Here is a 15,548-nt window from a genome sequence, read left to right on the forward strand (position 1 = left end):
GCATTTTACAGTGCTGGGGGTGGGGTGCAAAGCCCAGGGAGGTTAGAAAACAGGCATGCCCAAGGTCACACAACTAATACTTGAGAGATGACCATGCTTTCACTCTGCTGTACATAGTTAATGAGTATATAGACTCCGGGTAAGGCTGCAGACCCGCATAACTAAGCTCCATTTCCAAGTAAATAAGGAAAAGGGAATTGAAGGGAAAGAGAGTTAATGAAACAGTAGCTGCAAATCACTGAGCCCAGCACCTGGCACATGGCAAATTCTCAGTAAATGTGAGCAAGTAGTGTTGCCCCAGTGCCAACTCTTTTAGAACTTTCTTTTGGGGAGAACATTAATGATCCATCATTTCTTGCTTGTGGGATGGGAAGTTATTGACTTACCGCTGCTGGGCTTGGCATGTTGAGCCCTGTTTCTGTTTATTAATGTGATGAGGTTACTTGTGGCGAGGGAGGGTCCCTGCTGCTTGGTGGAGGTAATTATCTGTGTTGCTGTGCGGCTCCAAGATCCAGTTGCTGGCAAATGCTGGTTTCTTCCTTGCTCTCTCTCTCTCTCTCTCTCTCTCTTTCTCGCTCTGTCTTTTTTTTTAAATCCCATTACATAATTTAACAATCATTTCATTCCGTAGTGAGATGAAAAGACTTTAGCAGCCTTCAGCTGGAGCTGAATAGAGAAGCAAATTATAGAAATCACTGACATTAGTGCCTGGCTAGGGCTGGATTGTTTCCTACTGAATATTTGAAAGTATTTTGTCCAATCTAATTTTAAAAGACCGGAGCCACTGGGCTTCCACTGCTTTCCTTGGGAACTATAATTACGTGGCCTAATGGGGCTCAGTGGTGGGACGTGTTCTCCAGCTGATAGACGAGCAATGGAGGCATTTGTGGGAGGTCTGGTCACTGTGTTCCTTCAAAACAGGATTTGAGAAGGGGCACAAACTTATTTTGCTCGTTGGAGAAGATATTTTCTTTCTACGCAAGGATGTTCCTTTGGTTGGCCTGCTGCCTATCACTACATCACAGGATTTTCTTTAACTCTGTGTTATAGAGAATCCCCCAAACACACAACAGTAAAGAGAACAATATAATGGATACCGATGTGCCCCAAACTAGCCCAGCTACCACCCATCCTGCCCCAAACACATGCTCACCCCCTTCTTCCCTTCTACTATTATTTTGAAACCAATCTTCTCATCTCACTTTTTCCAAATTCTAAGTATGTATAACATGAAATTTAGCATCTTAACCATTTAAAAATATATAATTCAGTGGCCTTAAGTACATAGTATTGTGCAACCGTTACCACTATGTAGGTCCAGAACTTTTCCATCACCCCAAAAGAAAACTCTGTACCCCTTCAGCACCATTCTTCCCTCCCCATCGTGCCTGGCAGTCACTCCTCTGCTTTCTGGACATTTCATGTAAATGCATTTATGCAGTACATAGCCTTTTTGGTCCTTCTCTCAATGAGTGTAATGTTTTCAGGACTCATCCATGTTGTATCAGGCATCACTACGGCCTTCCTTTCCATAGCAGAATAATACTCTACTATATGGATATACCACATTCTGTTTATCATCTGATAGTGGACATTTTGGTTAGTTCCACCTTTTGTCTTTTATGAATACTGGTGCTTTGAACATTCGATTGCAAGTTTTTGTTTGAATACTTGTTTTCAATCCTTTAGAGCATATGCCCAGAAGTGGACTGGCTGGGTCATAATGCAGTTCTGTGTTAACCTATTGTGGAACCATCGAACTGTCTGTGACTGCAACATTTCACATTCCCCCCAGCAGTATACAAGGGTTGCAATTTCTCCACATCCTTGGCAACGTTTGTTATTTTCTGCCTTTTTTTTTTTATTGTAACTATCCTAATAGGTGTAAAGTGGTATCTTATTGTGATTTTTTGTTTATACTTTCCCTTTTTTAATTTAAATTCAATTAGCCAACATATAGTACATCATTAGTTTCAGATATAGTGTTCAACAATTTATCAGCTGCCTATAACACCCAGTGCTCATCACATCACGTGCCCTCCTTAATGCCCATCACCTGATTATCCCATTGTTTGCACTTTCCTAAGAACTATTGATGTTAGACATCAGTTCATGTGATTGTTGGTTATTTGTATATCTTCTTTGGAAAAATGTCTATTCAAGCCTTTTGCTCATTTTTAAATTATGTTATTTTTATTTTTGTTGTTGATCTGTAAGTATCCTTTATGTATTCTTTTTTTGTAATCTTATTTTATTTTTTCAGTGTTCCAAAATTCATTGTTCATGTACCACACCCAGTGCTCCATGCAATATGTACCCTCCTTAATACCTACCACCAGGCTCACCCAACCCCTCGCCCTCCTCCCCTCCAAAACCCTCAGTTTGCTTCTCAGAGTCTCAGAGTCCAAGTCTCTCATGGTTCATCTCCCCCTCTGATTTCCCCCAACTCACTTCTCCTCTCCATCTCCCCATGTCCTCCGTGTTATTCCTTATGCTCCACAAGTAAGTGAAACCATATGATAATTGACTTTCTCTGCTTGACTTATTTCACTCAGCATAATCTCTTCCAGTCCCATCCATGTTGATAGAAAAGTTGGGTATCGGGATGCCTGGATGGTTCAGTTGATTAAGTCTCTGCCTTCGGCTCAGGTCATGATCTCATGGTCCTGGGATCAAACCCCACATTAGGCTCTCTGCTCAGGAGGGAGCCTGCTTCCCCCTCTATCTGTCTGCCTACTTGTGATCTCTCTCTCTCTGTCAAGTAAATAAATAAAATCTTTAAAAAACATAAAAAGAACTCTTTTTTTTTTTACATAACCACAGTACCATTATCACACTTTCAAAAACCCTCATGTTTCTTTAGTATAATCAAATATCTAGTCTGTATTCAAAGCTCTAATTGCCTCAAAAATTTTAAGAGCTTTGGGGGAAAAACTCATACCCGGATAAGTCGCATCCCTTGCAAATTGTTGGTATATCTTTTTAATGTTTTTAAGTCTATAAATATCCCCTCCATCTTCTTTTTTCCTTCTTGCAATTTATTTGTTGAAGTAAATAGGTCATTTGCCCTGTGGAATTTCCTGTTCTAGGTTTTCTAAATTGTATCCCCATGAGGTAACATGTTCCTCAGTTCTCTGAATTTTCTGTAATTTGGTAGTGGGAACCAGACGCTTGATCAGATTCTGGGGTTTTTTGGTTTGTTTTTTGTTATTTGTTTGTTTCTGGCAAGGCTACTTCTTAGGTGATGCTATTATGCTAATCAAGAAGCAAATAATGTCGGTTACTTCTTATGTTTATTATGTTAACAGCCATTGAGAATCAGTGCTTAAATTCATTAGTTTGTCAGGGACTATAAAATAGTGATAATTTGATTCTGTAATGTCCTCTTCATTTATTACATGGAATGTCTGCATTTTATAAAGAGAAGATTTGCCCCTTTTAATTACCAAATTATCTAGTGCTAAAATTTGTCTAAGAATCGCAATACAAATTCTTGATTCTTTCCCTCCATTTATCAGTTTGTTAATGCATTTGGGTAAGTTTAATGCGTTTCAAGCCATTGCAGTTGTTATTGTTATCGATGCTCAAATCTTCCCATCTTTGGCCAGTGAGAACTTCTTCAGGTTGATACTTGAGTTCTTTCTAACATGACCTATAGTCTTTGATAGCTTCCTGACTATCACATGTGATCATTTTACAACTGTTACTAGGTTGCAGTATGGTCTATTGTGGTACTTCTTAAATTTCCTTACAAAAAGTCCTGAGAAGTCTCTTTACTCCCTCTGGTAGTCTCGAGAAGATGGTAGGGTTTCCCTACCTTCTGTGGAATCATTAGACCAGTCAGAAAAGGCACTGGAAACTCATTCATGAAACTCACTTCATGAGTGTCACTGAGTTTCTACTAGGCATACATGGTGTTGATGTTAAGAATGTACATTTGGACAAAGCCAAAACCATCAATGTGATTTCATTGTGGGTCCACTTTAGTTGTTTCTAGTGTCTGGTCAGAGATCGATTGCTAGTTATTCTGAATTCTTATCATATAATTACAAAAAAATAAGTACTTAATAATAAGATGCCATTTGTTGATGACTTTTCTTTTTTCTATTTTTTTTTTGAAAAAAAGGGAGAAAGTAAGAAAATGAATGTTTCTTAATGCTAGAAAGTGAATGTAAAATCGAATGAATTGCTTTTCCTTTTCTTGTCTCTATTTTCCCATTAAATGAGAGGTGATTATTTTCTGCCTGTTTGATAAAGTTGCTTGAGTGCTGTAATGAGTTTATATTTATAGAGAACTTGAAGCTTTTTGGATGAAAGGTGCTAAATTAAGGCTTATTGTTTATTGAATTTATTTGATGTGTCTAACCTCCTGTGAACATTTGCTGAAGTTAATTAAAAACAGTCCCCATTCTGACAGTTTACAGTGCCACTTACAAACCAATAGCATAAACAGTGTATACTTTATTGTCCTAATGTCAGATTGCCTAGAAAACTATAGTTCTTTGAGACAGGGGAATGATCCACTTTTGTAGGAAAGATGAGATCAATTGCTGGATAAAAACACAGAGATATTCTCAACTACATCTGAACCACCTAGCTTCCCTCATTTAAAAAAAAAATACTTAGAATATGGGGATTTTCCTCGATTTCCAATTATAATTTTTAGGTTGGAAAATTTAAAAATAATCTTTCTTTTCTATCATTTGGAAAAAAATAAGATACAAGTTTATGTTTTCTATACTGTTGTTTGATCACTTCTTTTTTATAGGAACGACATTCTAAAGCAGCCAGCTGGAATGACTTAGGCTTTCTTAACCCAGTGGAAGCTATGAAGTGTGATTATAATCATGGCATGTTTGCTTCCTTTGCCAGTTGGTGATGGAGTTTTGTGGTGCTGGCTCTGTCACTGACCTGATCAAGAACACGAAAGGTAACACCTTGAAGGAGGAGTGGATTGCATACATCTGCAGGGAGATCTTACGAGTAAGTGACAACACAGAGTCTCTTGGGAGGCGTTGAACTTTGTAGCAACCTTCTGCTAACATTCACAAAAGTATTGCATACGTGTTTAAAGCTTTACTCTAACAGTGATGGTGGTAGTGGTAGTTTTAGGGTCTGCTCCCTTGAAGGCAAGAGCCATTCTGAACAGGCTACGTGCACTCTCATTTAGAGGGTTAACGTTCTGACTTCCCTTACCAAAGGATTCATTTCCCATGATATTTCCAATTAGAAATCTGATTTTAGATCAAAGAGATAAGGTCTCACTTAGGAAATGACTTTTTTAGAGGTATTTTGATCACTCCATTTGAATTTTCCATTTGTGAAAGTTTATAACGAGATTAAGGATTACATGATATTTACCATTTTAGCATATAGAATCTAGTTTAACTGATTTTAAATTAAAAAAATAATTATTTGAGTTTGTCTGTTAAGCTGATCAAAATAGCTGGACAAGACTATGTCCAGTTTTGCCCACTGATCTCAATCAGGCAATCTGGACAATGGTGTCATATTTACTGAGATCAATTCAGAGAGAAGAAAATAGTTGGTCATATTTTAGTTCAGTCAGACTAGTTGGATTATCTCTTGCTACTGATTTGGAGGCTAATGTGTGTTCACTGAACATTCTTACTAGATGTGCTTGGCAATCTAATTTATAAGCTCTTCCTTCTTAATCTAAGGGAATAAAAGTTAAAACTATTTTCATGATGTGTCCAAGATGCACTTTTGAGAGAAAGATTATGTGCTGCAAATGTGCAGCAACCTTCTGCTGAATGGATGGATGGGTGGATGGATGGGTAGATGCAAGACATTAAAAATATTCAAACCACATTAGGCAAAACAAAACAGTAAGTGAAATTTAAAAACAAAATTTATAATAGCATAAAAGTCAAATACTTAGAAATAAACTTACAGAAAGGTGTGAATGACTTCTACACTGAAAGCCACAAAATATTACTGAGAGAAATTAAAGAGGACCTTAATAAAATGGAGGTGTATACCATTTCACAGATAAGAGTACTTAATATTGTGAAGAAGTGATTTCTCCCTGGTTTGATCCATGGTTTCAATGAACTCCCCATCAAAATCCCTCTAGGTATAGCTGTGGATAATGACAAAGTGAGTTTTAAAGATTGCCTTGCCAAGAATAGCAAGACAATCTTGAAGAGGAAGGAGACAGCTGGAGGATTTATGCTGCCAGTTAGCAAGACTTATTATAAAGCTACTAAGTAAATAAACCAGAGTGGTATTGTCACAAGAATAGACAAACGGTCAGGGGAACAGAATCAAGAGTCCAGGAACAGACTCACTTGATCAGGACACCTGATTTATGGCAGAAGAAGTACTGCAAAGCATGAGTGCAAGGGTGCTCTCCTCAGTAAATAGTGCATGGTCAACTGAAGAGTCATGGGAAAACATGAAACTTGATATCTGCTTTATACCATATTCAAAAATTAATTCTAGCTTGATTGGGGATATAAATATAAAAGATACAAAAAATAAAACTCTTAAGAGCAAACAGGATAAAACTTCCATGGCATGGGGTGGGCAAAAAGATTTCTGAGCCCAAGACAGAATTTGAGTGGGAAACAAGGAGGTATGGTTGCTGCTTTCCTTCAAATCTGACATTTATTTTTGAGTGTTGAGGTGCTTTTGTGTAAACTTCAGTTGAATTTCTGACTTAGGATTTCACTCATTTAGAGAACGCACAAGGGGTTATTTAGGCCAATTATTTAGGCCCCCATGAGTCCAAGAATATGTTGGATCTTCATGGCTGTTTCTGCAATACACCTTTCTGCTCTGGTGAGGAACCTTGGAACGGGGAACCCAGGGGAATCAGCCATGAGCTCTCCAGGGTTCTGAAAGCAGCAGGATGTCTCAACCTATGAGTACCACTCAGTACTTGATTATTTTCTTCCAATCTATTTTCCCAGAAGATACTGGCCTTTGAGATAAGGTGGCTCATTGGAAGGAACATTCAATCACAAGATATTTTAGACATAATTCTCCTGGCATCATATGATCTCATTTACTACAATGTTTGGCTCACTTATGTGCTCTGGTACCTGCTTCCAACCACTGTGCTAGTGAAGGAATGTGGAGATCCTCAGCCTCTCTGAGTACTCACAGGATGTTAGTATGTTGTAAAACCAGACACTTTAATCGGCTTGTGCCTGCTTTGAGCTGAGCTGACTAGAGAGGAAAGGTAATTTTTCAAACCCAAACAAGTGGTCCAGCTTCTCACATGGTTTACGTTTACTGATCTTCCTGAATGTATCCATGGATCAAATTTGGGGGGCATCCAGATTTTCATGCTGAGTTTTTCCAACACAGGAATTCAGATATTTAGTTTTGTTTCTTTTTGTGTCAACCTCATCTTTCCATGCCAGAGTTTCATCATTATGGAGGAAAATTAAAAGTAAAGAAAATTATAAATAAGAAAATGACATTAATTGCATATATAGTATGTTGAATTAGCAAGTGTTAGCATAATGTAATTTGCTTCAAGACTCCAATTTGAGTTTTTTTTAGGTTATACTTTGAGAAACGTATCACTACCTTAGAGCAAGTCCATAGATTTCAGAACTCACACCACAAATACGACAGAGAGTAATTCATGGAGAAACAGGACACAGGTTTGGATGTCACCAAATAATTATTTCATACAATGAACACAAAGTCACAAATCTCATAAAGCACTAAAGATGACAGTTACAGATGTCAACAAAGGAAATAGAAACTGCTATTTTCTTTTTTAAAATGTGAGCCACATTGGCTAAAGGCAATGGGGGATTTCTTGACTGGTCTGAGAAATACTTGAGTGTGCTTAATTAAAATTATATGATACAATGTAGTCTTTAACTTCTTTTTTCTACTAAGTTTTTATCTAAATTCAAGTGCGTTAACATATAGTGCAATATTAGTTTCAGGAGTAGAATTTAGTGAGCAACTTTTAACTCTTGAATTCAAATATTGTTAAAAAAAAAAAAAAGAGTGGCGGACTTAGTTAAATCAGGTTAGTTTTCCTTTTGGAGACTATATAGATGTTCCTGTTATAAACTAGCACATGCAGGCAGTCCTCACTTTTCATAGTACTGTTAGCTAAAACTCGTGCATGCCAGAACCACATCATTGTCCTCGTGGGTTCGTTGCTACCTTAGATCATAGCTGATATGTAAGCAGTTCACTTAATACAGCAGCACACATTGCAAAGACTGCTTCTGTATTTCAGTTTATATTGATCAATTACCTAGTTTAGAACAGCACTATACACATGTGGAAGACCTGAGTATGATAATGAAGGTATCCAAAAGAAAGAAAGGAAAGAAAGAAAGTAGCTCTGGGTGAGTTTACATTTTTTTTGGATCATTGACAACCCAAATAATTTATTTGCATCTTGGCTTACGTTCTCCTTAACCCTTCTTAACTCTCTGTTACTCCAGGGGCTGAGTCATCTGCACCAGCATAAAGTGATTCATCGAGATATTAAAGGGCAGAATGTCTTGCTGACTGAGAATGCAGAAGTTAAACTAGGTAAGAACAGAATCCAGTGAGTGGAGGAATCAAAGGAATTGATAGGATTATTTCAACAGCTGGTTGGTTTTGTTGTTCTACTTCTTTTAATGAATGTAAATTTGTCACCATGAATTTGAAGGTCATTGTACTAAGGAATGATAGGAAAATGTTTCTTTGTCCATTTCAAAACATGTCTAAAAGCATTTGACAAGTGAACTGGTATACAATGTGGCAGACAGAACCATTTGCTTAATATGTAGAAATAATTCAGGTTTTCTCAAGCAAAACCCTTTAGATCAGAAGTGGCTGACCTGGGGCGCCTGGGTGACTCAGTCATTAAGCTTCTGCCTTCGGCTCAGGTCATCATCCCAAGGTCCTGGGATCAAGCCGCCCAGATCAGGCTGCCTGCTCAGTGGGGAGCCCACCTCTCCCCCTCCCACTTCCCTTGCTTGTGTTCCCTTTATCGCTGTCCTCTCTGTCAAATAAGTAAATAAATAATCTTTTTTTTTTAAAGTGACTGACCTTGAAATGGTTCCTATATCTCACCATTTGTTTACTTTGTTGCTGCTGTAAGAGAACAGCGATGACCCATTTTTTTTAACTGAAAAATATCCACATTTAGACATATTTAGAATAATGAATTCCTGCTATGTTCCCATATGGTTTAAGTTATATTTACATCGACTTCATTATTACCTAGGGCACCTGTACAAAAGGCGTGTTCATTATTCTACTTTGAATGTATGCTGGTTATCCTGCTTGCATTTGCTGGAGTGATCAGAGAGGGAACTCTTTCCCTTGGTGCTGGGATTGTCCAGATAAGGTCAAGAATCTCTCCGTGCTCCACAAGCCCCTCCACCTGCTTGGTATCTCTAAGTAAGAGCACGAAGTGACAGCTATCCCTAAGATACTCAGTTTGTCATCTAGAAAGGAGTTATTGGCCATATGATTGTTTATTTTCAAAGAGATTGAAATACATCCCATGTTTATATCCCAAACATTTGTTCTTGTCTTTTTGTTAAAATATATAACTTCCATTTTTTTCTCAGCATTTGGGGCCAAACTTTCATCTCATGAATATTCCCTCTTAAAACAAAAACACACATTCCTTAGGGAAGGCGTGTGTGTGCGTGTCTGTGTGTGCATGTACGTGTGTTCGTATGGACTGCCTAAATAATCTATCCTCAGAAGCTTCGCTCATCACTGATTAACCGTCACTTGTTGAGAGAATACTCTGTTGGGTCCTGGACACACCCCTTTATATTACAGCAACTCTGTGTCAATATCATCACCCTCGTTTTACAAATTTGGAAACTGAAGCTAAAATCTTGATCTGCTAGCCTCAGCTCAGATCACTAGTATATGGCAGAAATGGGATGCAAACTTAAGCAATCTGACTCCAGAAACTTGGCTCTTAACCACTTTCTTTGTATCCCCCAAGTATTCTCTTCGATGGCAAACAAGCTGGCCTTTGATTTAACACCTGTATTTGGCCCCTACGGGCCCTTGGTTTAACCAAATACAATATTTTGGGCTTTCCTTATTGGTATACTTTAGTCATTATACATGCATTTTAAAAATAGACACTCACAATAGTTAAAGGGAAGAAGCAACCCAAGTCGGCCATCCACAGATGAGTGGATAGACACAACATGGCATGTACATATGATGGAATATTCCTGAACCTTAAAAAGTTAGGAAATGCTGGCCCATGTTCCAACATGGACAACCCTTGAGGATATTACGCTAATTGAAATAAGCTGGTCACACAAAGGCAAATACTGTATGACTCCACTTATATGAGGTATCTGTAATATTCCAGATTTATAGAGACAGAAAGTAGAATGGGGAGGGGGAGAGTGGGGGGTTATTGTTGAAATGAAACAGAGTTTCAGTTTGGGAAGATGAGAATGTTCTGGAGTTGCACTGTGGTGATGGTTGTGCAACAATGTGAACATATTTAATGACACAGAACTATAACCGTAAAAATAACTAAAATTGTGAATTTTGTGGTATGCTTATTTTGCTGCAGTTAAAAAAAAAAGGCACATTTATTTTATTCGCCATATAATCATCCAAGACTTTATTCATTTATCTTCTCTTAAATAGTGGACTTTGGTGTCAGTGCCCAGCTTGATCGAACAGTGGGCAGGAGAAATACCTTCATCGGGACCCCTTACTGGATGGCACCAGAAGTCATTGCCTGCGACGAAAACCCAGACGCCACATATGATTTCAAGGTATGACTTCCTCTTCATTGTTTCAAAACTGTGCCTCATGTCTCATCCTGAGTCTCGCAGTGGGAGAATTCTCACGTGCCTTTGGGCCTATGATTAAGTAATCCAAAGGGAGAACTGAAAAGCATTATTCGAATTTAAAATGATAAGACGCTCAAGTGAGAATCTTTTCCATGAATTCACCTGTTTTATCTGATTGCCTCTTTGTAAAAAATGTTGAGACCATTTTCTAGATTCTCTTGAACTTACTCTTTTTTCTTATTAGAAAATAGTTTTCTTATGAAAGTGTTGAATCACTGCATTGTACACCTGAGACTAATATTACACTGTATGTTAACTTACTGACATTTTAATAAAAACTTAAGAATAGGTAACAAATTTTTATTTTGATTATAGTTTACATTTTTAGCAAAAAAATTATACAGATATGCATATATATATTATATATATTCAGAGAGATTTTTATTTATAAAGAAAGCCAATTTGTTGTCTTGGGTCATCTTTTTCTGATTAAAAATAGACTTCCTCATTTCTCCATTGCTCAAAGTTTAACTATTGAAGTTTCTTTTTAATGAGAGCGAACAAAACGGGATGTTGGTAGCTACCTCATGTTATTTTTGTAGACTATCATGCTGTTTCATTGAAATTTGATTTGAGGCTTGTTATTTTGTATCATAAAGTGGCAATTTGCTAATAAATTCAAGGCAGTGTTTAAGTAGAGGGTGACAGTTGTTCCCTTCTCCAGGAAGCCCCCCCCTTTTCCATTTTACTAGCCAGTAATCAAACATAGTTTGGGGTTACTATCCCACTCATGGCTGCAATGTCAGGTGACATTATAGTCATGAATCATGGCTGAAAGTTGAGACATTAAAATTGGAGGCAAATGGGATGTAGGAACTGTGGGTTTTCAGTGCAATAGATGAAGAGATACGCTGTGGTTTTTGTATAGACCACAGCACAACCTTAGGCCAGATCTAACACTATCCACGCTGGCTTCACAGATGCATGGACTTTTCACCAAAGTATTTTTGTGGTCACCTCCATATGCCTTCCTCTTGCAGATGGGAAACTGAGGCCAGAGGCCCTTGCAAGTACACACAAAGTTACTGGGCTTCTCAGAGTTGGGTCTTGAACACGCATCTTCCAACTCTGTTTTCAGAAGATTACCAATATATTACCCCGCTCCTCTATGATGTACTCCTATATAAATCAACTTACCCACAAAACAGCTTCCGAACAGTATATTTGAAGAATTTCTTTTTTAAAGAACATTTTTAGTTCTCCACATGTGGAGTTATTATTGAAATCAGGTCACAAAGATGCAAACATTGCAATGTCTTCAGGACCCAGTATCTCAGGGCATTGACAAAATTATTTGCCTCTTTGGAGAAATACAAGCTGAAAGTCTAAAACCAAAATAATCTCCTGTAAATGTCTTTTTCCTCTCAAAGTTAGTCACTGTAATAACCTGACAACAATCTGTCTGAAAACAGCTGCCAAGTTAAAAATTAATGTCGCCAAAATAAATGTCATTTATTTCAACTGCTAATGATAAGCACATTTAAATAATTTAATTTGCAGATCCCTTCAGAGGAACCACTAGAAAATATATGTCCCAGACCAGATATGTGTATCCTAATTGACTATAAGTAATTCTCCAAACAATAGTTATACTTAACAAGCGCTAACTAGTTTGCTTCTGGGACACGGGTATTTTTCACTGCTTTATAACATACCATAGAGAATCAGGGTGTTTCAAACTTTTACCCTTGGTTTAGCCTTCTAACTATTCTGAGTGGTTGTACTTTATGTGGGACTTCTTTTCAGTCACTGTGACCTCGTCATTTTCAATAAAGTAGAAAACAACTTCTTTTTGGCGAAGCCAAAGCTTAGAAGTATACTGATATGATCCCCTTTCCTCGGATTAAGGCTAAGGAAAATAGTTTGGGATTAGTGAAAGAATTTGGAGCCAATGCATTATTCTAGGTATGGACAAAGCCTGGTGTCTGAGTAAACACGGGGGGATTGTGCAGCACAGGGTAAGTTCAGAGGTACTGGAAGGTCCATGTGACTATAGAAGTATCCTAAGACATTAATAAATTGATGATTAATTTCAGTGTCCTTTATTAAAAAAATAAGGAATCTTGATGAAAGAACAGTTTCACTATATTAGTCATTTACACCTTAGTGAGAATTACTTTATTAGGATTGTCATAAGTGCAGGTGGTATGAGAGGCGGAAGAAGCCATGGCAAGAATATGAGCCTCACCAGTCATTGTCATGGGTACAAGAATGGGCAGAACAAAAGGGTGAATTAGGAAAACCGGGCAGATAGGAAGATTTACTTCAACCGCCTCACACCTTTACAGTGAACCAGAGAGGCAGTGATTCTGGAAATATAATCTTTCTACTTCTTTCTTGGCACCAGATTTTATCCTTTTTTCTGTTCACCATTCTTAGGAATGTGGTCTGTCACCAGGAGAAAACTTGACAATATGTTGCCTTTCAAAACCGTTTCTTCATTCACTCAGCACCTATTTATTAAACGCCCACCACATGTAAAGAATGAGCCAAGCTGCATCTGTCCATGCAGTTTCTGACACATAAAGTTCATTTGCAGCCCCGTCCAAGTGCAGGTGTTTGGTACCATGCCTCCCTGGTTCATTTGACCCAGCATTATCTCCCAACCTCAGAAACGTGTGTCAACACTTTGGGCTCTCATGTGCTGTAGATCTTACCTAGAGGGTATGTTTGCAATAAAAGATGACTTGAAAGCCACCAGGTTTTGTTAGATTTCACAAAAGCCCTTCCTTAAAAATACAGACCAATGTAAGAGAAGAATATAATTTTATTATTCGATTTATTAGTCATTGATTATCAGCTACTATATGAGTACCTTGAGATATCTACTATTTAAGATATCTTCAAAGACTGGTATAGATTTTTCTAGAGACTACCATAATTCAATAAAAGAAAGGCCTCTGTAGGAAGATCATCTGAAGAGCTCATGCTTTTCGGTGCAATCTGGTTTTGTCTGATACCTACCAGGCATGGTAAGTAACTGATTGGAAATAACCCCTAAGGAGGAACACCAGAATCTCATACGCCTGGTGTGTTCACTTTCCCCTAGAGGCCCTTCCTTTCTTGTTTTCAGAAATTCTGTCAAAACACTTCAGGCAAAAGGAAAGGTTTCATTTCCCCGGTAAGTGTGTGGGGCAATAATGAGAGCTTTCTCATTTAATAACAAGCATTCAAAGATTTAAAATTAAGAAAGCCGTTCAGAATTCCTAAGCTGTTTAAATTGTTATTTTTGAAATTTGAATTTCAGTTCAGTTGGATGGGAGTTGTCAAGGGTTTTATCGTCCTGTGGATCTATTGCTTTAACAGAACTACTCACACTAATGAAAGTTCTCTGCAGCCAAATTCTCAGCAATAGGGAACTGTTGGAGTGAAGCCAAGAGCATCTGGCCAGTGGAATACCATGCAGCCATTTTAGCAATGGGGCAGCGTGCGTGCTGAAGCTGGACAGATCGCAAGATAGAGTGTTAAACGCTAAGAGCAGCTCACGGTGTATAGAGCACACAACATCTAGTCTTACTAGTCCCTACCCCATGGATATATGACGTGGGAATGGAGAGCTTAACATTTTTATTTTATATATATTTTTTATATATTTTATTTTATGTATTTTTTTTTGTTCTGCACCCCCCCCCCCAATAAACCGACCTTGCTTTTATGTTAAATTAGTATAGAAAAATCCGGTGAAACAGCATAGCCCGCCCTCACTCCCCAACTCCCGCCCCATCCTCTGGCCCAACCTGCACTGATGTTGTATGTTAGTCACCTCAAGTCTGCTTACGGGACTTTGCACACAGGTGCCGGGGATCATTGGCAGCCCTGGGTGTCTCCTCCAGGCTCAGGTGAATGTTGTACTGGGGCTGTGGAGCGAGCTTGCAGGCTCCCATGTTACAGATAACGGGCTTTAATCAGGCAGGCTGAAAGGAGAAATCGCAACTCGTGGGGCGTCACCAAGATTCACGCAGGGTGTGATGCGAGAGGACAGTACTCAGATTGCAGAATGAGGTTTACATTCCCAAGTGAGGCCCGGCCTCAGTGTACTGCTGAGAGTCAAACAACTCCCCGCCTTATTCGGAAGGAGGGAAGGATGATAGAGATACATGTTGTTATCACCCGTAAGAAGCTGACGTTCCTATGAAATGCGTTCCTATGGCTCCACGCTCCTATCCACCTGTCTAGAAGTCCTCGTTGAGACACAGCAGGACCCCCCGTCCCCACCTGCATGTCCCCAGCTGGAAGTAATAAAGCTATTCTAACATTTCCCCTTGGGTCAGGTAACAAATGTGATGAATGAGGCCCTGAAGATTCTTGCCCTCAGTTTGTTTTATGTGGGAAATGGAATTATTTAAATTGCTCCCTGTTCCTGAACATCCTCAGTGATCTCGAGTGACCCAACCCCTTGGCTCTTTACATAGAATGTAGAATATATAAGTGTAAGGCCTAGTGAATCAGAGTGAAGCTTTTGAAGTCAGACAGGACTGGTTTACAATGTAGACATTGCCTCCTGTCTGTTAACCTAGGGAAGCTATTGAAACCTTCTGAGTCTCCATGAAATGGGAAGAATAGATCGTAGATCACAAGGTTGCATTAGAATAAAGTGAGCTCGGGGCACCTGGGTGGCTCAGTGGGTTAAGCCGCTGCCTTCGGCTCAGGTCATGATCTCAGAATCCTGGGATCAAGCCCCACATCGGGCTCTCTGCTCTGCGGGGAGCCTGC

At 38.7% G+C, this 15,548-nt stretch overlaps 1 protein-coding gene across 8 annotated transcripts in view; it reads left to right on the plus strand.

The window, feature by feature from the left end:
- TNIK (TRAF2 and NCK interacting kinase) overlaps positions 1-15,548 on the plus strand; it is a 377,677-nt gene that overhangs the window by 249,246 nt on the left and 112,883 nt on the right. For all 8 annotated transcript variants that reach the window (XM_032341356.1, XM_032341372.1, XM_032341359.1 and 5 more), the window contains exons 5-7: positions 4,873-4,983; positions 8,445-8,535; positions 10,627-10,757. In XM_032341356.1, coding sequence (XP_032197247.1) covers positions 4,873-4,983; positions 8,445-8,535; positions 10,627-10,757 — 333 coding nt within the window. The remainder of the gene's footprint in view (positions 1-4,872; positions 4,984-8,444; positions 8,536-10,626; positions 10,758-15,548) is intronic.

This window comes from Mustela erminea, chromosome 1 (genome assembly GCF_009829155.1).
Source record: "Mustela erminea isolate mMusErm1 chromosome 1, mMusErm1.Pri, whole genome shotgun sequence".
NCBI lineage: Eukaryota > Metazoa > Chordata > Mammalia > Carnivora > Mustelidae > Mustela > Mustela erminea.